The sequence below is a fragment of the Pelodiscus sinensis genome, chromosome 11 (genome assembly GCF_049634645.1).
Source record: "Pelodiscus sinensis isolate JC-2024 chromosome 11, ASM4963464v1, whole genome shotgun sequence".
Classification (NCBI taxonomy): Eukaryota; Metazoa; Chordata; order Testudines; family Trionychidae; genus Pelodiscus; species Pelodiscus sinensis.
The window spans coordinates 19750394-19772415 of NC_134721.1; the positions used below are offsets into that span (position 1 = coordinate 19750394).

General features: G+C 42.7%; 2 protein-coding genes across 2 annotated transcripts; one reads left to right on the forward strand and one right to left on the reverse strand.

Annotated features, from left to right (window-relative positions):
- The first annotated feature begins 1764 nt into the window (after positions 1-1764).
- On the forward strand, positions 1765-15072 carry TATDN2 (TatD DNase domain containing 2). The gene is made up of 6 exons (XM_075938730.1): positions 1765-2455; positions 4847-5335; positions 10065-10976; positions 11694-11821; positions 12930-13113; positions 14620-15072. The coding sequence occupies exons 1-6, from the start codon at positions 2048-2050 to the stop codon at positions 14758-14760; spliced, it is 2262 nt and encodes a 753-aa protein (XP_075794845.1). The 5' UTR covers positions 1765-2047; the 3' UTR covers positions 14761-15072.
- Positions 15073-17530: 2458 nt separating this feature from the next.
- GHRL (ghrelin and obestatin prepropeptide) lies at positions 17531-20020 on the reverse strand. The gene is made up of 4 exons (XM_006132822.3): positions 19727-20020; positions 19201-19308; positions 18551-18659; positions 17531-17666 (listed from the first exon to the last, which is right to left on the reverse strand). Exons 1-4 carry the CDS (start codon positions 19832-19834, stop codon positions 17635-17637), a joined length of 357 nt encoding a protein of 118 aa, XP_006132884.1. The 5' UTR covers positions 19835-20020; the 3' UTR covers positions 17531-17634.
- Between the last annotated feature and the right edge of the window lie 2002 nt (positions 20021-22022).

Consider the following 22022-nt stretch of genomic DNA (forward strand, 5'->3'; position numbering starts at 1 on the left):
TGCCTGGGGCAGAGCAGCTGGGGCGCTGCCAGTTGGTCCCGCAGTGCCCCTCCTCGGTGCTACTGGACCAACCCGGCAGCACCCCAGCTGCTCTGCCCCACGTCTGGCCGGTCCCGCCGCCCGCGTCCTCTGGAGCGAGAAAAGCCCCGTTCGTAAGTACGGATCCAACATAAGTTGGATCTGCGTAACCTGGGGACTGCCTGTATTGCTCTGGGATGGTGCTGGAGATGAGGGGTTCAGTATGCAGGCTGTCTCCGGGCAAGAGGACTAGCCCAGCCCTCTCTTATTGCAGCAGCCTGGGGCCAAGTGAGAAGTACCTCTACATGACTGCTTTAGCTCCAGCCCCACAGCTGGGCAAGGGGATCATGTCCCCCAGCTGGGACAGGTCCAGATTTGCCTGCCACCTGTACTCAAACAGATTTGCCTGCCACCTGTACTCTCCTTGTTTCCTGACAAAGGGAAACAGCCAGCATTGTTTTATATAAATGGGGCAGAGAGGAACTTCAGCCCCCTTGCCCTTCTTAAAGTAGAGATGTAAGTAACTAGTCGACTATCCCATAAGCTTAAGCTTATTGGGTAGTTGAGTCATTACTTGGCTAGTCACTCTCTTCCTCCCCCCCACTGCCCCTGTATCAGAGACAGCAAGGGGGAGAGCAGGAGCCAGTGAGGGGGGGGGGAGCCAGCTTAAAAAGCTAGTTCCCCCCTTAGCACTGGCTCTGCGGGGGGAGGGCAGGGGAGGCAGAGGCACAGTGGTGAAACAACACTAGTGGGGACTGTGCCTCTGTCTTTCAAATGTAGCAAGAGGTGTGGGCAGCTCTTACTGCAATTAAAGGCCAAGTAGTGAGTGCCCCCACACCCTCTTATCCGTGAATCAATGGAAATTTCATCAACTACTCAATTAGCTGATTAATCAAAATTTAACATCCCTACCTTAAAGGGCACCTGCTGGTGGGAGCATGAGCGCTGAGACACTTGGGGGAGAGGGGCAGTGGCCCTAGCCAGTCCCTTTCACTTGCTTGGTGATTCTGTCTCTTTTCCTTATAGTTTTAAAGCTTCAGAGGGCTAGCCAAGTTAGTCTGCAACACGAAAAACTTTTAAAAAAACAACTAATAGTCTAGTAGCACCTTAAAGATTAACAAAACATGTAGATGGTATCATGAGCTTTACTGGGGAAACCCCACTTCAGATGACAGATCATCTGAAGAAGTGGGTTTTGCCCACAAAAGCTCATGACACCATCTACACGTTTTGTTAGTCTTTAAGGTGCTACTAGACTGTTAGTTGTTTTAAGTTACTATAAGAGGAAGCAAAAGACAGGACAATGTAGCACTTTAAAGACTAACAAGATGGTTTATTAGATGATGAGCTTTTGTGGGCCAGACCCACTTCCTAAGAGGAAGCTGCATGGGCTGGTCCTAGTTCTTACCGTTTAGGAGGAGCACTTCAACAGACAGGGACACGCACATAAAATAGGGTGGATTCAACAGGAAATGGCAGCAAGGCTCCAGGATTGTTGCGAACCGCCCCCGTGGAGCTACGTCAGCCCGCGCTTTGAGACACACACACTGCCCCCAGCCAGCCCCGCAGGCAGGAAACCTACAGCCCCTCCCCCATGAGCCTGCAGCACCACAGGGCACCCCCGCCCAGAGGGCCCTGTTCCCGCCACTCGCTCTCCAGCTCCCAGCCCAACTGTTCCGGCGGAGGGGCGGGGCCAGCAGGTAACAGACCCGGCCCTCTTTTCGCAGCCTATCCCGAGCTGAGAATAACGGCCGAGCGGGCGCGCGCCAAGGTGCCATTGGGCGCTAGAGGCGGGGCGGGCTCTGCTCGGCTCCCCTCACGGGGATGGAGAGGGGGTTGGGCGCTTCCGCCGGGCCCTCCGGCTTGCTTCCTCCCTCCGCCGCCTGGCCCGGCCCGCGTGGCTCCCTCAGCCCCTGTGGCCTCGAGGGTGGCCGCCCGAGGAGCTCCGCGGGGTTTGTGCGGGGGCTCGCCGCCCTGCAGCCCGGGCTGACCGTACTGCGGGCTAACGGCTGCTCGCTCTGCCGCCCCGATGGAGCCCGCTGGGCGCCGCAAGGGGAAGAGCGCAGGGGACAGCGGGTCTGGCGGCCCCCCCGCCAAGTATCGCAAATGCTCCACAGCAGGGCCGCCATGTCCGTCCTCCCGCCCCGCGCCCTCGGGAGAGGCCCGGAGCGCGGGGAAGCCAGCGGCGTGTGGAGGGGCGCGGAGCCGGCTTTCCCCACAGCCCGCTTGCCAAGGGACATCCAGGGCCACGCTCTCTGCAGGAGGCTCCTCCCCAGATTCAGCAGACGCTGCGGCCGGGAGCAGCAGCAGCCTGGTGGCAGGCAGGGGTCGGGGCTTTCCCCTTCCCAGACGGAGAATCCTGCTCAGGAAACATCTTGGCTGGGAAAGTTCCGAGGCAGACATGGTCTCCCTGCCCCGGGAATCCTTGAAGCGGGAGGTATGTAGGGCAAAGGCTGCAAACTAGAGGCAGAAGTTGACCAAAAACGTGCAGGACTTGGTAAAGCCTTGAGTGCTCCGATACTAGGGGAAGTGTGAGTTTGCCCCCCTTTGTGCACCTACGTACCCGAGGGGACCTTTTCCTATTGCGAACTTAAACAAAATTACAGGTGCACGTTTCCTATTGAGAGGAAGCTAGGTTTATGTATTTCAGGAGTTGAATATAACAGCGCCCCACCAGCGTTTTAACGTGATTTACCACTACAGCTGCTATTTAGAAACACTGGTTGGGGAAGGGCTTGGCATCACTCCACAAGAGTTTTCACTTGTCCTGTAATACATAATGGTTACAACACTTTTGCTGGCATACAAGGATATGTCGTTTTAATTAGGGTTACACTTTTTTTTTGAAAGTTCAAATATGGTATCAGTATCTACTACCTCACATTAATACAACATGAGTTGGTATAATACTGATACAGATACACTCCCTTTCAGGAGTGTTCTCTTTTTTGGACGTTCAAATGTGGTAACCCTAGTTTTAATGTAGTGCTTAGAAGCAAAGGTCATCCGTAGAGTGAAAGTTAAAGGTTCATCCCACTCTTTTTGGCCTCTTGTCCAAAGCTCTAGTAAAGAGGGTGTTTGTGTTTGTTTTTAAGGTAACCTGCAAAGGGAGCAAATAGGTTTGTGCTCTCCTTTATTCTTGGTGTCTAAAAAAGATCTGAAAAGTTGGTTTGTTTTTGCAGGATAGGGGAGAGAGATTTTTAGCAGATAATACCTTGCAAATATCAGGATATAGTAAGTGCCATACAAAAGCTAGTTTAATATTGTATCCTTTCTCCAACTATGGTCAATATTAGATGCACAAAGAAAAGTGCAAGAAAGGTTTAATACTGGAATACCTTGCCCATCAATGAAGTTTTTAGTTTAACCCTTGTTAGTCTATTTGTACCTTGAAGCATGAAGATCTTCTATCCATGTTTGTTTTTTCTTTAATGTAGCTACACGTTTTGATTGTCCATATTGATATCTAATCCTTGATCCTACTGAATTCTTGGCCTCAGTGATATCTTGTTGCAGTGAGTTACATTATTTAAAAGTGCATGTACAGTAGGCATAAAGTTTTATTTTTAAGGTAAACTTATTTTCACTGTCCATGTTCCCTTGTATTGTAAAATGGATTAATCAGACTGCCTAAATTATTTTCCCTGTTTTTTATGCATTTTGTACAACTTTAGAATTTTTCCTAATAGTTTAATTTAGAACTGTCAACTTTTCAATTTGTCCCTTCGGAATTCTTTATGCCACCTTGTCTCTCACAGCAAAGGGGAAATCTCTAGAAAAGTACATTAGGCACTTTCTTGAGGTTTAATTGAGGAATTAGGGTGTCCAATCTTCAACTAACAGCTCTCTTTTCTATCTGTTAAGCCTTTATATTCAGTGTAGGTGTTAACAAAGCCAAACAAAATCCTAGAGTTTTAAATGGCCTAAATAAAAATCACTTTGGTTCTCTATCAGTTTTCACTTTATATCTTTAATGTTATAACCCAATTAATTATTTTGTTCTCTGTAGAGAATTTCAGGGAAAATGAGACACACAATCTGAATTTCAAAATCAGAAAAACTCATCTGTGAAAAATCTTTTAGACCTTCATTTGACCTCAAGAAGCGAAAATCTACCATTTATTTTTAATATATTTTGATTCATGTTTACAGAGACTGGCTTCTGAAGTGTAACAAACTGTGTTTGTTTTTATATTAGCAAAGTTTAGGCCAAAGATAATCTAACTGTGCAAATAAAAATAAAATTTAGGTTGCAAAATGCTTGATTCCCTTTTAATAGGCAAAGACACTTGAGGCTTGCTTTGAGTGGGGAGAGCATAGTTCCTGGTTGTAATATGGCAAGCTGTCCTAAACAGTATCCTGATATGGCCTCTCTTGTGCTGGCTAGTCTAAAGACACCTGTGGCACAACAGTTGAAACAGGCCACACTGTAGTTCTCTTGAACAATGAAAAGAACATAGCAGCAGCCATCAGTGGTGAGAAATGATCCCATTGCATGTTGTCCAAATCTTCTCCAAATGTGTCTGGGGTGACAGCTTGCGAACCCAAGGATGGCAATCACTTTGCAGAAAATGAGGCAGATTCTTTCCACTCTTTTCATAAGAGGTGTGGCCATCCTCCCACCCATGGTGAAACTTCATAATTCTTTGAAGTCTTTGATGATGGTGTTGTAAAACTCTTTAGGCTGAAAATCTGTCTTCTCTGCTTCAGAGGAATTTTTACCCTTCTATGTCCCCCACCTCTCACCAAAGCATTACATGACTTTTGATTGTTAACATGTTCAATACTTATGAGCACCTACATAATGCTGTTTCCTTTTTTTATATAGCTCTGTACATCAAAGGATGGTGCAAGCTGTAACCTCATACCAAGGACTGAAGGTAAAGGTGCCTCAGAAGAACAGACTGCAGGCCGTAGGAAGAAGATAATGAAGAATCAGGGATCCACAGTAATATACCTTAAAGCTCTCAAGGATGCATTTGGGAGCTCATTAGGTAAAAAGCTCAGAAGGGAGGCATCTACATCAAATGGAGATCAAGATCAAAGCCCCCTACATAATAAAGAGTCTTGCAAATCAGATGTCACCTCAAGAAGGATCTGTGCAATTTCAAGGCGTGAAGATAATCTGCAACTTCAGCTAAACTCAAACAGACAAACATCAGTAGATGAAAACACTGCTAGTGCCAGTTCAGTTAGCACTGGACAAAGTAATTCCAAAGAACAACATGTTGGCTACCAGAGGCCAGATATTTCAGGACCCTCTCCAAAGCTTGTATTTGTGGATGAACACAATTCGAGTTCAGAAGAAGATTACGAAGTAAGTGTGTGTGAAGCCATGAAGTAGTGTTCCTTGTATAGGGTACATTACTACTTAATTGGAATTTTACTTCACTTTAAATGAACAAACCAAAGTTCTTTGTGTTTCTGACCAAATTGGAAACATTCAAAACACAAATCACAGTCTAGTAAGTGCCTAGTACTGGGGGAAAATCTCTAAGATTTCTCCACTAGATGTTGTCACTTGAGAAATACTCAATTACAGTCACCCCCCACTCCATATAAAAAAAATGCATTTAGGAACACTAAATAATAGCTGCTAATTTTTAAGGATTCATTTTTAATGTGTAGAATATATCATTGCCAATTGTACAAGGTCTTAATGTGAAGCATTTTAATTAGGGATGTGAAAGGTTAACCGGTAAACCTTAACAGGTGAGGCTTTCCCATTCTGTTTAACCAGTGGGGGCTGGAATAGCTCCCCGTCCACTATGGGCAGGGCGCTGCTTCAGTCCCATGGGGCCTGCTGCAGACAGGGCCTTTTTTTTTCTTCACTCTGTTCATCTGAAGAAGTGGATTTTGCCCACGAAAGCTCATGATATTATATATGTATTTTTGTTAGTCTCTAATGTGCTACAGGACTATTCATTGTTTTTAAAGTTACTAACACAGTTCTCTTCCTTTTATAGGATGAGATTACCTCTGAAAGTGTAAATTCTTTTGTAGCTACAGATGAATATTGTTGCCCTTATCTTTGTGTTTAGTCCTGTAGAATAAGAGCTAATTAATTTACATAGAGAAGTAATACATTAGCTGTAACAGTAAAAGTTCTTAATCTATTGACCCTTATTTGTAGATTAATTCAGAGGCTATGGCTGAAAATCTTTCCTGGAATTTGTATGCACTACTGTACCTCTTCCCTTCAAAAATATTTAAGGATTCAATTAAAATGTGTGTTCCTGTATAGGATTATTCCAGTATAAAACAGATTTAGCCTCCTTTCTTTTGTTCTATAGGGTGCATACAGAATACTTGTACATGCCTGTTGAGTGCTATATGAGGTGGATCTCTGCAGAAATCAGAAGAATAAGATTTGTTAAATTATTTTTCTGACTGAGAAATCAGCATTGCCTAGTGGATAGAACAGTTGACTCTGACTCAGAAGACTCGATTCTATTATCAGTTGGCTAGTGCCAGATTTGAGTGATTTCTAACCAATCACTTTACATCTCTGAGCCACCATTTCCTCATCTGTAAAATGGGGATAATACTTGCCTCCTTGGTATAAAGTGTTTTGAGATCTATTGATAAAGAGCACTATATAAGATCAAACTTGTTTTTTTTTCTATTTTGACTACAGTATATTAGAATGAAATATTGTTTCTTGTAACTTTGGAACTCTTAACATACATTTTTTGTAATGGAGAGACACATTTGGAATCCCCTTTCCTGTCAGAACCTGGGTGGTTATCTTTCTAAGGAGCTTTGAAGCTCACTCTCTGTCCCAGGAATTTGAGGGGATGGTGGGTTTTGGGTCCAAGGTGACTTCTGTGGAGGTGCTAAATGCTTGGGATGTTAACCAATTAACCAGTAAGCATGAAGCTTACTGGTTAACTGGTTCTTGCTAGTTAATTCTGGTGGCAGCAGCCATGCAGGGGCAGGATGGGTGGTGAGAGTTAGGATATAACAGTTAACCAGTTTGCTTTTCTAGGGATCTTAAAACAGCTATCTGTGCATAAATACTGTATTATTAGTAAGGAAGTGGAGGCCTTCCTAAATGAAGCCCTTGCCAGGTGTGCTGGGACTTGGGTCTTCTGTTACCAGTCAGTGGTGGGCAACTGCCAGGGCTCCATTTTGGGAGAGCGGGAGTGGAGGGGGACACCTGCAATCCTTATTACCTCTCAGCCCTGGGTGTCAACTTCCCCATGCGCACCAGCATGTGGTTAGTCATGCCTCTATCTGGGCTAGGGGTTTCCCCAAGCATCTCCCTCAGACTAACTGCCCACAGATCCCTGGAAATGTATGGTCTGGTCAAAAGCCCCTCTAGTGGTCAAGTCATGGCCTGCAGTCTGCCTGTTAACTACTCCTGCAATAGGCCCTGTGTATATTACACAGCATTGTTTGTGTTAGTTGAACAGGGGCATTTGCGTTGTGAAAAACTTTCTCTGAAGTCTGGACCTATTGGAAAGGCATTTGTTTCGTACAGCTAAATAAATACACTTTTCTTTGTGGTTACCATACAATTTTGTATTACAATCAGATTCCCCTTCCAGTATTTCCTCCTTTAAAAGGAAACCAAATCACAGGTATTAGAGAGAGAGGGAGGTGATCTGTTTAATCAGGGGTTGGCAACCTATAGCTCTTTGGCTGTCTCCCCCCCCCCCCCCCCCGGGTCGCTTGAGAGCTCTGGCAATGGAACGGGACTGCTGCTAAGTAGCTAGGGCATCCCCACAGGAGAGAGAGAGAATGGCAGAGGTCTCTGCATGGCTCCTACCCAAGCACTGTCCCATCATCTCCCATTGGCCTAGAACAGGGAACTGAGGGGATAGTGCCATGGAGAGATGCAGCGTGTTCCCCCTCCCCCGTGCCCAAGAGCCACAGTGGTATGTGTTGCTCTCTTCTGGGAGCAATGTGGGGCTGGAGCAGGCAGGAAGTCTGGTTTAGTTTAGCTGCACTGCCATCCAAGTGCTTCCTGGACAGAGGCCACATGCCAATCCCAGCACCCCATACTCCAGGGGTGGGCAATAATTTTTGACAGGGGGCCACTCCAAGATTTTGGAAAGTGGTCAAGAGCCATACTCTTCCATGGTATTAATGGAGAAGGTTTGGGATAAGGATGTTAAACTGCCGTTAATTGATTAGTCAACAGGCACTTCGCATTCCTCCTTTGAAATGTACAAGACACCCAGCTGGGGCTCTTGTACATTTCAAAGGAAGAATGCAGAACTCTTGAGTACAGCCCGGAAGTCTCGCTGACTTTGGGCTGCATGCTGGTGCCTTCTTTGAAATGCACAGAGCCATTCTGTGCATTTCAAAGCCATGGAGCCTGGGATCAGCAGAGGACTCCCCAGCTGATCCCAGGCTTCCCACAGTATTTCCCAGGGAGCCCCAGGGTCAGCTGAGGAGTTCCCAGCTGACCCGGGGCTCCTAGCGGCATGGCTTTGAAATGCAGGAGAGCCTCTGCTGGGGATGCTTGTGCATTTCAAAGAAGGCACCTGTATGTGCAGAGTTCCACATTCCTCCTCTGAAGTATACAACAGCCCCAGCGGGGGCTCTTGTACATTTCAAAGGAGGAATGTTGATGTGCCTATCAAGTAGTCAAAAGACTATCCCATAAGCAAATGCTTATCAGGGAGGGGTTGGGATGCCAGAGGCAGGCTGTGGCTACGAGACTTAATAGCCTGTCTGGCTGCAGAGCTAAGGCTTGCAGAGCTTAAAACATTTCCAGCCAGTATGCCTGTCTGCCTGCATGCCTGGCCATGTGCTTCAGTGAGTAACTGAGCTGAGGAGAGGGGGCACAGTTCTTTTTGGCTGCCTGTTATTCAAATAAGCATCTCCCAGTGACTGGTTTTTGGCCAGAAACCGGCCAATGGGATTGTGCTGGCAGCGGGGTGGCTCCTCCCTCCCCTCCAGTTTCGAAAGAAATGGAGCCCGGCAGCCACGTTTCTGCAGGGTGCACGGGGCTGCAGGGGAGCCTGCCTGGGGCTCCCTGTTGTCTCCCCGGGCTGGATCTGGCCCATGGGCTGTATTTTTGTCCAGGCCTGTCATATCCCCTCCTCCACTCCCAGTCCCAGCCCTGACCCCTTCCCCATAGCCATTATCCATATCCCCTTCTGCACCACAAGCCCCAGCTCTGACCTCCTCCCACAGCCTGCTTTCTTTGTGTATGTATATAAGCAGCTTTGCATGTGATGTGGCTCTCAAAGTACTTTAGTCAGACCAAAAAAAAGGCTATTCTTTGAAAGATTGCTGAGCTCTGTGTTAGGTAACACTAAATTTCCTGAGAACAGAACAACAGTTTCGCAAAGAACAAATTTTGAGTATAATGTTCTGTACAGAACAATCTTACGTTAGCTTGTGCATCCTGTCCAGATAGCTCAGATTTTTACAGCTCAGATGTCTGTGAGCTACAGTTAGTACAGATCTCTGCCCTTCTAATTACATAGCCCCTCTTAGTTGTTTTTCTTGTTTTACACATAATTTGAGCTTGATATTTAAACTAATCTGAAAAGTTTTCATAATCACTGTTTAAAAATGTGTAGTGTGTACCTCCTAAAAGTGAAACCTACATCTGTCTCTGAATTGTGAAGAATATGTATTAAGGATATGACAATCAACAGGAATGCACTTTTATGTAGAAAACCATGATTAAATCAAATCCACCGTGATTGACATTACACTGAGGCTTTACTGCATAAACATAATTAAGTTAGTAAAGTTCATTTCAGATTGCCGAACCAAAATAAGCTAGACCAGTGTAATTGAGCCCACATTAAAAGGGGGTTTGCCATTTAATTATATGAGCATAGTTAAAGCAGCAAAGCTTTTATATATAGACAAGGTCTTACTCTAATGTCAGTAATTCATTTGTTCAGGCAGCAACACTGTATATTAGTTCTGAGGTTTTCATGTACTTACTGGAACAGCTCTGGTTTTGGTAAATAATAAACAGGATACAAAGTGAAACCTCTAACTCTGACACTACAATTTACTGTGCACAAAATTTAAATTGTTTCGATTGCATATGTTGTTTTCCATTTGACTTGCAGCTCAAAGGACGAGATACACTGGAGAAAGATCTGTCCGTGGGAAGTGATTGGTCAGATGTGGACGATGTAGAATCTTTAGCTAGGTTTTCCCAAGAGGATTCGGTTCCATGTCACAATAGGTCAGTTATTTTGGAGACTTCACCAAGTATAACTGATTCCGTAATGTACCCAGCTCATCTCTACAATCACCCAAGGGGTGACTTTACAAAGCGCTGGACAAGTAGTCCCAGACCATCTAATCGTTCATTTTCAAACTCCAGTGAGGATACTTCTTACTTAGGTGTCTCCAATAGCAGTCATCTTTGTGATATTTCTGTGGAACTTGCAGCAAGTAGTCCTCCCAATACATCAAAAAATTGTGAGTCTGCACTTCAACGTGGACACTGGAGATCAAGTTCCTTTGAGCGTTCTCTGGTCTCTGAGAAGAAAATCAAAATGTCTAGTGAGGAAGCAGAATCATATGCTTCCATTATCTCTAGAACACTGACGTCAGATTCTTTTACTTCTGAATATGTAAATCAGGAAGTAATTGTTGAACTCCCTAAACATTTACAGGAGGGTTTTATTGATACCCATTGCCACTTGGACATGCTATATTCCAAAATGTCTTTCCAGGGTACGTTTTCAAAGTTTAGAAGGATTTACAATAGCTCCTTTCCTAAAGAATTTCAAGGCTGTATAGCTGACTTCTGTGATCCTCGGACCCTAGAGGACGACTTATGGGAGGATTTGTTAAAGGAAGATATGGTTTGGGGAGCATTTGGCTGTCATCCACATTTTGCACGTTACTACACAGACCTCCATGAAAGAAACCTTTTGCAGGCAATGAGGCACCCAAAAGCTATTGCATTTGGAGAGATGGGGCTGGACTATTCTTACAAATGCTCTACTGATATCCCCAAGCAACACAAGGTAAAGAGCTGAGCTTCTAATTATATGTTACTAATTGGAATTCTTCTCTGATGTCTACCTATGAATTCTAAACCTTCCCTTTTCTCTTTATGCAACATACTTGAGTTTTTTACAACCTTTATATTTGTTTTGGGATAGGAGAGAATCCTGAAAGTGATCTGTGAATTAGACCATATCAGAAGATGACGTATAAACTATTAATCAAATACTCTCATTATGTCTCCTCTCCTAACAGTTTTCCAAATTTGAATTGGAGACATTGGATAAGTAAATTAGATGTTGACCAAATGCAAAGCATATTCCATTTGTATTCTAGTAATTTTTTTCTTGCAGATTGTGAAATGTATATTTAGAATGTAAGAGTTCTGATATAATAGAGATGAGCAGGAAACAAATACATGGATAGTTGGACAAAAATGCCATATAGTAGGAAAGCATCATGGACAACACTGAAAGGAAGGAGCACTCTACTCTATTTCCAGCTTTGTCACAGATTTCTGTTTCGGTGTAGAAAACAAATACATCTATCACCATAGTGCTTGGGTGTTCTCCATAATCATTCATCTTAAAACATAAATAGATTTACAGGAAATTAACATACATTTATGAATTGATTTTTTCCACCTTCTCTATCACCCCCATTGTATTCTCTTTACTGTTAGAACAATTCTAATGGAAATAAAGGCAGTGCTTGTTTCTTCCTTTACTTTTTTTCAGGTATTTGAAAAGCAACTGCAGCTGGCTGTGTCTTTAAGGAAACCCTTGGTAATACATTGCAGAGAGGCTGATGAAGATCTGCTAGGGATCATGAAAAAATTTGTGCCTAAAGACTACAAGATACACAGGTAGCTGTATTTGTTAAATTAAATTGTCTTCACTACTGGAGTTCACATAATTCATTAGTAAAATAACAAACCAGAAAATATGAAACTGTTCAGATCCAGGTGATGCTTTAATTGAAAGAAATAAGGAAGTTTGCCTGGATCATCAGTGCTTAAAATGATGGGAACTTTATATTAAAGAAGTATTTTCATTTTGAGGGTGCCTTAGGGATAGATAGGAAATGATACAGCAAAAGTTCTGATATAATTGTTTCTTGTTCTGAAGCTGTGGACTTGGCAAGTAACAGAAACAAAGAGTTAAAAGAAGCAAGAGCAATAAGAGCCCTGGAATGCTTCTGTTCCTTTTGTAGGGCAGAGAGCAATTCAGAGAGCAACCAAAAAAAATCTGTCCATCAGTCATACAAGGGAATGTGCAGACTAATATCTATCCAAACACAGAACTGCATATAAAAAGGAAACCGTGAAACTGATTATACACAGACTTGTGTTTACCAAACTCATTAGATAAATTAAAGGGGAAGGATATAGTTTTCTCTCCTCTCTTTTGGTTCTAGAAATTTTAGGTGTTGCTATTGTTAAGTAAAAGGTGTTCAGAAACAAGGTTACTTTGAAACAGATCAAACTTGTTAACATTTTTCTGTTTTTGTTTTTGTTTTTTAATAATCAAGCCTCTCAATCATGAATGATTATCAGAATTATAAAGCTGGGAATATCTAAATTGCATTTTAATGTGATTGGAAGTCCCCAGCTGATGCCTAATCTGGAGGAACACATTATTCACTATGCAGAACTAAATGATTGATCTGAAAAGATGTTTTTATTCTAAATTGTTGGGAAGAATTCTACCTTGTACCAGAAACCATATTAAGTATCTAACTTTCATTTGTTGCTTCATATGCTATGCTGCCCGCAGTCTTTTCCTTGTCTTTTCTGCAGTAATCCCACCCTTCAGTTTTGAGTCAGTCCATTAAATATTGAAACTTTAGACAGAATATGGCTAACTGAAGAAAATTGGATTCCTTAAATTCTTATCTCCTTAGTCTGTCCCTTATTAGAAAATGTACAGAAGTGTTATCTTAGAGAATGACCAAAGTTTTCTGTTTATCCTTAGGCATTGCTTTACAGGTAGTTATGATGTCATAGAGCCATTGCTAGAGCATTTTCCAAACCTTTCTGTGGGATTCACTGCACTGCTGACTTACTCATCTGCCTTTGAAGCCAGAGAAACTATAAAAAAAATGCCTTTGAACAGAATAATTGTAGAAACGGATGCCCCCTATTTCCTTCCGAGGCAGGTAAGTATGTTTCTAAAAATGCTCAAAACATTTTTTTTTTTTCCTGCCCATGGAGTTAATGTTGTATTGTCAGAAGTTCTGATAGGACATCTGCAAGAAGGAGTGAGTTAGACTATTACATTTGTAGGCCTGTGTTTTGCTTCAGATATTCAGAAAGCATGTGGATGGGATGAATTGAGTTTCACCCAAAAAATCTTATGCCCTAATAAATCTGTTAGTCTCCAAGGTGCCATAGAACTCCTTGTTTTTTCAGAGAGACTAACACGGCTACCCCTCTGAGACTAGTCTGATATGTCTGGTAAAATGTTCCCTTTATAAATAAATGCTGATCTAAGCCTCCTATTTGAAATTATAGGCTGTTTAGAACTCTAAGTTCAGATCCTTGCAGAGCCAGCTCCTCCCTTTGTTCATCTGTGGGCAACATATTTAATTATTTACTGACAAGACTTTAAACACTGAGGTCCTTTCTGCTCTCTATTAATGGATAGATATTTACTCCAATGTCTCCGGCCAATTCCCTCCTCCATTATTGTGTAGCTTGTTCGCTGGTTGCTGTCCTTCTAAAGAGTTCTGGAATGGAAGAAACACTGGAAACATCAAATAGTAATACAGTAAAACTCCAATTGTCCAGCACCAACTGGAACCCGGAAGTGCTCCGGCCAGCTGGACAATTGGAGCTGCTGTGAGCCCCATGAGCGCTCGCAGCTGGGAAAGGGAAGCGGAGAAAAGGAGAAGGGGATTATATCGTACTGCATCCAAGGGGTAGGTGGGGAATGGCACGGCGAGGGACGAACCCTCCGCCGTTTTGCAGGAAGGCGGGGGAAGCCCCGTGCCACCACCTAGAGTTTCTGGGAGGGGAGCAGGCTCCCCACCCCCCAGACTGCAGTAGTCCTCGCCGAGCAGGGGGGTGAGGGGTGGCGCTGCGGAACCAACCCAGCAGCACTCCAGCTGCTCTGCTCCTTGCCGCTTCCCCAAGTCCGCTGCTGCCACTGCTGAAACTGACAAGCAGCGGACTTGGGGAAGTTGCAGAGCAGCTGGGGTGCTCCTGGGTTGGTACCGCAGCGCCACCCCTCACCCCCCTGTTCGGCGATAACTACTGCAGTCTGGTGGGTGGGGAGCCTGCTCCCCTCCCAGAAACTCTTGGTGGCGGCGCAGGGCTTCCCCCGCCTTCCTGCAAAACAGCGGAGGGTTCTCCCCTCGCCGCGCCGTTCCCCGCCCGCCCACCTCCCACCCGGTCGCAGTGAGGGTCCCGGCAGACCCGTGTCAGCCCCCCACCGGAGTACCTCCCGATACTCTGGCATATCCAATAATCCGGCACCACCTAGGTCCCAAAGGTGCCGGATTATTGGAAGTCTACTGTATTGCTGAAACTGACTTTCTGAAAAATTTCAGTGGCCATATTTAGAGTCTTGATGTGATAATTCCTGATTAGTTCTGCACAGTGCAGAACAAGAGGAAGTGACCTGCACAGTTCTTGACTCCTCCTTTTCATTAATGTTTGTGCAGGTTCCCAAAAGCATATGCCAGTATTCTCACCCAGGACTAGCCCTGCACACAGTGAGGGAGATTGCCCATCTGAAGGACCTGCCACTCTCCCATACCTTGGCAGTTCTAAGGAAGAACACCAACTACATGTACAATCTGTAGGATGGTGCTAGCAAATGTGGAGAAGAGTGATGTCAAGAAAGCTGCTGTGAAATGATGAAAAACCTTCAAGTGACATCTATATTATGTCTTCTATGGCCCCAAAATGTTATCTTGCAAATGAATTTGGAGGTGATAGCTAGTGGTAAGTACAGGTTGGACCTCCCTGGTCTAACACCTTGGGACCTCACCTGCCCTGGATGAGGGATTTTGCCGGACCAGAGAAGATAATTTCTTGTCCCCCTGCCACTGCCTGCCCCCAGCTCTGGCCCAGCTGTTGGCCTCCCTGCCAGCCCCCCTCCTGTCGCTGACCCCTGCTGCCCTGCCAGGTGGCCCTGCCAAGTGGCCCCGCCAGACTACAGAAGTTGCTGGGCCACAGAGTCCTGGTTTAGAGAGGTTCAAATTGTACACATGACTTGCCACCCCTACTCTTCCCAAAAGTTACCATTCCCTTTTAATCTGTATCCTGTTTCATCTCCTTTTAATTTCTCTACTGGTCCATTATCTCCCCATGGGGTGCCACAAGAAAGGGGTGTTGATGTCTCTTGGGTAAATGGCTTTTCTTGTGGAGACGCAGAGAATCTGCTGTAGGAAATATTATGGGATTTTATTTAGTCTTATTTGTATTAGTGTGTTCAAGAGTAAACAGCCAGTAACTTATTAAGCAAATGTGGATTACTCGGGTATAGCTAGATCCAAAAAGTTGGGCAATGATCTTGGCCCCCTAAGACACCCCATTTCTGAGGCGATATGGAAGAGTATATATCAGAGCAAAGAATTTGACACAACTGTGCATAGAGTTCCTCGTGCCACAGAATGAAAACATACCCTAAATTGTTTATAGTGTTGTGTACAAGTGCCTTTCTTTAAAAAGTTGAATAAAATGTACAGCCTGTGGTGCCAAATAAGTTTTTAACATTTTGCTGAAAAATGTTTAAATTACCAGTGTGCTGAGTAGCATCAAAGATAGCAGGTTTTTTTAGTTGTAACAAGGTTTTAAAAGAACTCAAATTGAATGTGAACATAGAAGCCCACTGATCCCACTTCTGATGGATCCTGTATTACGCATTGAATGTGGAAATCCATCCTGAATATTCTTCTATAGGGATACGGCCCAACTGTGTTGTCATGAAGAAAAATGCCTCTTAACAAAAATGGAAAGTCTTAATTTTAAAATACTTTGGGCCATTGTCCTTTCAGTGGTCAATATTACAAATGACAATGACTTAATTTTTGTTATAGGATACTTTTAATATACCTTGAAACATACAGTTGACACTTCTTTAAAGTTTATTTGTAAATAAAGATCTCTGAAAAAGAGATACTGTTAAAATTGTTTGGTTTATACAGAGTTAAACTAAGATTTTGTATATTGACTTTAGTTATCTGTAAAACCTAGATTATTGGATTGGGACTCTTTCATTTATCAATCAGGCATCCCCCCAAACTAATAAATTACAATGTGAAACCAAGTGTTCAGTTACACCTTTCCAATTTACACATTGTCCATATCTGTTGGTAGTACCAAGGAAGTGGTGTGGGCTCGTGTTCCGGAGAAGGATTTTTAAATATATAATTTTCTAAAAGTATTACTCCCAATATTTCAAGTGCACATAGCCCATCTTAAATAACAGCTTGAAATATTTGAATGTGAAGTTATCCAGTATTTCCACTACAAGTATTTATTTCAATAAGTTTGGCTATACTACAGCCCCCCTCGTGGATAACCGCTACTTGTAAATGTACTACTCGGTCTTTTTGACAAAGCAACCGTTGAAAAACTTTCATGTTGTAAAGACTATAATTTGCTGCTTCCTTTTTTCTTTAGGACCACTAACGAGACACTATTTTGTCTATTGCGACTAACTGTACAATTCTCATTTACTTTAGTAGGTACATGATAGGGCTCTTTGCAATCATAGGACTGGAATGGATCTTGAGAGGTCATCTGTTTCAGTCTCCTTTTACTCAGGACTGAGTATTATGTAATGGATGTATGCCTTGTTGATTAACTCAGCTAATCAAAGATAACTTCATATACACATTCCTTTATGATATACATTAGGGATGTGATATTGTTTATGTTTAAATGGTCTAATCTTCACCATTAAATACAAGATTCTCTCCCCCCCCCCCCTCCCCCCCCCCCCCCCCCCCGCCCCGCGTTGCTGCCTCTGTATCAGAGGCAGCATTGTGGGGAGAGGAGCAGGCAGGAGCCAGCACTCACAGGAAGCTGGCTTTTAGGCTGGCTCCTCATGAGCACCAGCTTCTGGAGAGCTGCCTGCCCCCTTGTGCTGCTGCCTGTGTTACCAGCCAGTACATACAACGAGGTGGCTTTTAAGCTGGCTCCCTGCATATACTAACTCCTGCTGCTCTCCTCCCCCTCCCCACGTGTTAAATTTCCAGTTAGACATTTCCAAAAAAACCCACATTTTAAAATCCCTAATATACATATGTGCATAGTGAAGACTGAAATTTGCATCTAATACCACATGTATATAGACTCAGTTAACAAATGACTGCGGTTTCAATACTAGCTTTATTTTTTTGCTGCATGAAGCATATAGTAGTTTAACAGAGGGTTCTTCCTTCACTTTTTAGAACAGGTATCTTCAGAGTCACATAGTTTTGAAAGGTAAGAAAACAATTTAGAGGTCAGTGTTTGACCCTTGCTGCTGTCTATCATATGTGTATAATACTTGTATTCTCATGAAAAGAACTATTACACAATAAAATATAATTTTAAAACTGCAAACTGTTCAGCTTTATGCATTGACTTTTAAAGCATGCTATTGTCATCAATTACACAAGTCACATTTAAAGAAATCCAAGCCAGTAAGTGGAACTGCATTGAACTGGAATGAGTTTGTACTGTCTTCATGTTTCAGCTCTTGTCAATGTTTGGATTTCTGAAAGAGAAGAGGATAGGGATGTCAGTGTGTAGACAATTACACGATTAACCAATGAGCCTGGGCTTATCAGTTAATCTTGTCAACTACACACATTTCTCCTTGCTGCCTCTGTATCAACAGGAGCCAGTGCGTAGAGTGAGGGGGTAGGCTGGAGCCCCAGTACATGTGGGGAACTGGCTTTCCAGCTTGGCCACCCTGCGCTGCTGCCTCTGTATGAGAGGCAGCAGCACGGGGTGGCAGGAAGCCTGTCTGCGCAGGGAGCTGGTTTCTAAACTGGCCCCTCTCACGGACTGGCTCTCACCTGATACCCTGCGTTAATGCCTCTGATACAGGTAAATGTACTCTTATTGAATAAAAGGTAACAATTTCTAATTATCTACTTGTCCTCTATTGGTTTTGCTGGGTATGTAATTCATGTGTTAATTTTTCCAATAGTTTCCAATATTTACATTAGAGTAGTTCCCAAGGCTGAACCAAGATCCAAGTCAAATTGATGTAGTTCTTGTCAAGAGTGTATTGTATGTGTTACTGAGCAGAACATGAAAAGTGGGGGAGAGGAAGACATACACACAGTTTATATATGCACACACTTGCTGCTGTTACATGGTGGCTGCCGCCTTTTAAGAGATCTGGAGGAAGTGAGACTTGAGAAGGGATTTGAAGGACAACAGAATTAAGTGGCCTTGTATATCCATCCATTTGGAAAGGTGGGTTATGATAAAAGCTTATGGAGCCATACAGGGGAAAAAAAAGATAATGTGTAGTGGGAATGGACAATTAGAGAATAAAACTGGCATTGCTGGCAGAGTGAATGGGGGGGGAAGAGCCTACCCACCTTCTTGCCCTGCACTGGGAAGTTGGGGTGAGGGAGGGACAAGTACCTTTTGTGTCCTCTGCAAGAACATCCTCTAGAATTTTCTCCAGCACTTGCCCGTACTCCTGGTACTGATCTTCTGTTATCTTGACACCAATTTCAAAGGGAACATTAAGCTAATAAAAGCATCAAATCAGATGAGCTCAGTTTAACAGTTTTCTTAGAGAGTTTGATTCTTTTCTGCTAGTGAGTACATAGGTTTTGCAGACTGATACATTCAACAGTGTTAGCTGAACTCTCTGAAAATTAGGAAAACTTGTTCCCGCTAAGCACCTAATAGACTTGGAGTCTGTGGTGGAAATAACTATATATACATGAGGAACAGCAATTACCCTGTGTATAGCTATTGTAAACAAAAAGATGTATAGCGAAGTATGAGAACTGAAGAAAGTCTATGAAGTAAAATTTCATCGCACATGTATCTTGAAATGGAATTAAATCTGTAGCTTAACCAGTTGCAATAAATGTTAAGCTGCTTTTGATTTTGTTTAAAGATTAGCAATGGTTACCATTTTCAAGTGATTTTTTTTAACTGCTTCTCCAATCAGATGTCAGTATAGTTTTTTTTATTTATACCATCTTTTGCATCAGTCTAATGCGTTTTGTATTAGGTGATCATATACAAAACAAACCTCAGATTGACGGTAAAATACAAACCTTAATTTCTATTTCATTGTCTCCTTCTGCCTGCCTTGCATCTGCATCCAAAAATCCTTGTGTAGCCCGGCGATTTAACTTTGTATGTTTTTTTGGTTCCTTTCGTTGCTGAAAAGCAATCAAAACAAAGTGTAAATACTTTATTCGTAGACTTAACAAATAGGCTTCATCTACAGTGTAAAATTTAGAACCCATAATTTACCACATGGGCAGCTCCATTAGCTTTTTTTTTAACCACAATTTTCTTCTTCTTCTAAGCAAACAACAATGGTAAAGTCATCAAAGTCCTATATACACTAAAACATCACTCTCTATTGCCACCACTGCAGAATTGTAGGTCCTAATTGTCCTACTGGGGATGCAGCCTGATTGGTTTATGTTCATCTGGAAATCTCAATAAACTTCTCTTTTGGCAGAACTTGTATCTTCTTAGATTGAGACAGCCTGTAAGGTTTTTCTGAGTATTATAAAAAATCATTTTGTGTCAAGAAGAAGTTTAAAAAGAGTAAAATATACCTAATTTTACCTGTGTGTTTTGATATTCAGGACTTAAAAAACTAGATCCAGTCATGGCAGTCTCTGTCCAGAGAATGCAGAGTAGGAGAATTCCCATCTTAGTGCTCCTGAGAAACATGAGTGTCTTTGGCACAGATTATATCAAACCTGAAAACTTAATAAAGATAGAAAAACTTTATATGGTTTTTAGTGTCACTTATTTTATGTCCTTGAGCCCAGATCAAATCCCCAATTTTTCATACATTGATTTGAAATAAATTTGTCATCTTTATGAAAGATGTGTATTGTGGTAGTTGGTCACCTTTCAGAGATCCAGCTTTGAGTGGTGAGTTTATTACTTTATAATAGTAAGAAATAGATTTGTATGAAACTTACCCTATTTCTCTCCACAAGTAGAAAAATATAAAACAGAAGGAGAGGTGACAGAGAGAGAAACTGTGTAGGAAAACACAGGCTGTCTTGTTTGATCATATGGCTGCTGCTGTTAAGCACTTATATAGTTCCTGGAGTATTTGTTTTATGCTAAAACACCTCTTCAGATACAATCCAACATGTATTTGGAATTCCTTGGAAACTTCCTTTGCTCAAGTCATTGTGACAACAAAAAGTGAAAACAGTGCATAGATGTGTTGCTGCACTAGATTTTTCTGAGGGGTATGGTAGCAACTCTACTTTGATCCAAAGAGTTTTTCATTTACTGTAAGAATAAAATGTTACAAATTTTATTCTTCTAAGAATAATTTTATCAATAGTTGGACTGATATTGTTCAGTGGAGTTTAGCTAAAACATAGAGAAGCTGTTTGTGACGTAGAATAGAAAATGAAATGGAAGGATGTATGCTTTTTGTTTTTAAAAAATTTTCCCTGAAGTTCTTTGCTTGTGTTCTAACTTATCAGATATTGCTTTGCTTTGTTTTGCTGGGGGGCTTTACTTTTTTACAAAATTGGAGGGAGATTTAGAGAGGAGGAACTAGTGCCTAAAGGCCTGGCAAAACCTCTCGCATGAAGGGAAATTGAAAAAACTGGGATGAATTTTCATAAAAAAAGATAAATGGCATGTGGATAAACTTGCACAAGTAGAGAACATTGTTAAATTTAAAGGGATATTCAAAACAAGGAAATACTTTTTCACATTGTTTGATGTGGAATGCATTGCCACTGGAAGTCATTATGGTCAGGAATTCAATAAAGGGATTGGATATTTATGAAGACAAAGAACAGTTATAATTAGTGATTAAAAATGTGAAAGTGATACTAAATCCCATGATTCAACCCTTAAACTAATGCTTAACACTTAGATATCAGGGTAAGCTTTGTGAAGGGGATAAATTATTCCAGAGGTGCCTTCTGGAGGTTTCTGGCCCCTGCCAGAAACTGGACACTACACTGGCTGCTATTCTGATCCAGGATGTATTTTCAGAAAGCCTTTGACAAGGTCAAGTTTCCAAAGGCTCTTAAGGAAACTTAAGAACTCATGGGATACAAGAAAGTCCTTTTAATTGGCTCTGTAACTGGTAAGCAACTAGTCAACTACCCGATGTATCAGTCCCGTTTGTGTAAGAGGCAGCAAGGGGGGTCAGGAGCTGGTGCTGGTGGGGAACTGGCTTAAAAGCCGATTCTCTTCCCCTCCTGCCCCCCAGCACTGTCTTTGCAGGAGAGGCAAAGGTGCAGCAGAGGAAATGGCACGAGTGGAAATGAAGCATTCCCCACTTGTGCTGGGTCCCAACTGTTACACTTCTGCCTTTTATATAGTAAGAGCTCCCCGGGCTCAGCCGTAGTCAGGTACAGCATTTGGGACCCAGTATGAGCAGGGACTGCTTGGTTGCGTCTAGACTGGCAAGCTTTTTCCGCAAAAGCAGCCGCTTTTGTGGAAAAACTTGTTAGCTGTCTACACTGGCTGCTTGAATTTCCGCAAGAACACTGACTTCCTACTGTAAGAAATCAGTGCTTCTTGTGGAAATACTATGCTGCTCCCGTTCGGGCAAAAGTCCCTTTTGCACAAAGCTTTTGCGCAAAAGGGCCGGTGTAGAGAGCTCAGATTTGTTTTGCACAAAAAAGCCCAGATCACGAAAATGGCGATCAGGGCTTTTTTGTGCAAAAGCATGTCTAGATTTTGCGGAAAAGCGTCCATGCCAATCTAAAACAAAAAACAGGACTGTGTAGCACTTTAAAGACTAACAAGATGGTTTAATAGGTGATGAGCTTTTGTGGGCCAGACCCAGTTCCTCAGATCAAAATCTAGACGCTCTTTTCTGCAAATGCTTTTAACGGAAAACTTTTCCGTTAAAAGCATTTGCGGAAAATCA

Excerpts from the sequence above, each read along its gene's own strand:
- GHRL (XM_006132822.3), bottom strand. The coding sequence starts at position 19,834 with ATGTTTCTCAGGAGCACTAAGATGGGAATTCTCCTACTCTGCATTCTC. Across the intron at positions 19,309-19,726 it reads CTGAATATCAAAACACACAG|CAACGAAAGGAACCAAAAAA; the intron begins GTAAAATTAGGT and ends ATTGCTTTTCAG. Across the intron at positions 17,667-18,550 it reads TCTTGCAGAGGACACAAAAG|AAATCCAAACATTGACAAGA; the intron begins GTACTTGTCCCT and ends CTTCTCTTTCAG.
- TATDN2 (XM_075938730.1), top strand. The coding sequence starts at position 2,048 with ATGGAGCCCGCTGGGCGCCGCAAGGGGAAGAGCGCAGGGGACAGCGGG. Across the intron at positions 2,456-4,846 it reads GGGAATCCTTGAAGCGGGAG|CTCTGTACATCAAAGGATGG; the intron begins GTATGTAGGGCA and ends TTTTTTATATAG. Across the intron at positions 11,822-12,929 it reads AAAGACTACAAGATACACAG|GCATTGCTTTACAGGTAGTT; the intron begins GTAGCTGTATTT and ends GTTTATCCTTAG.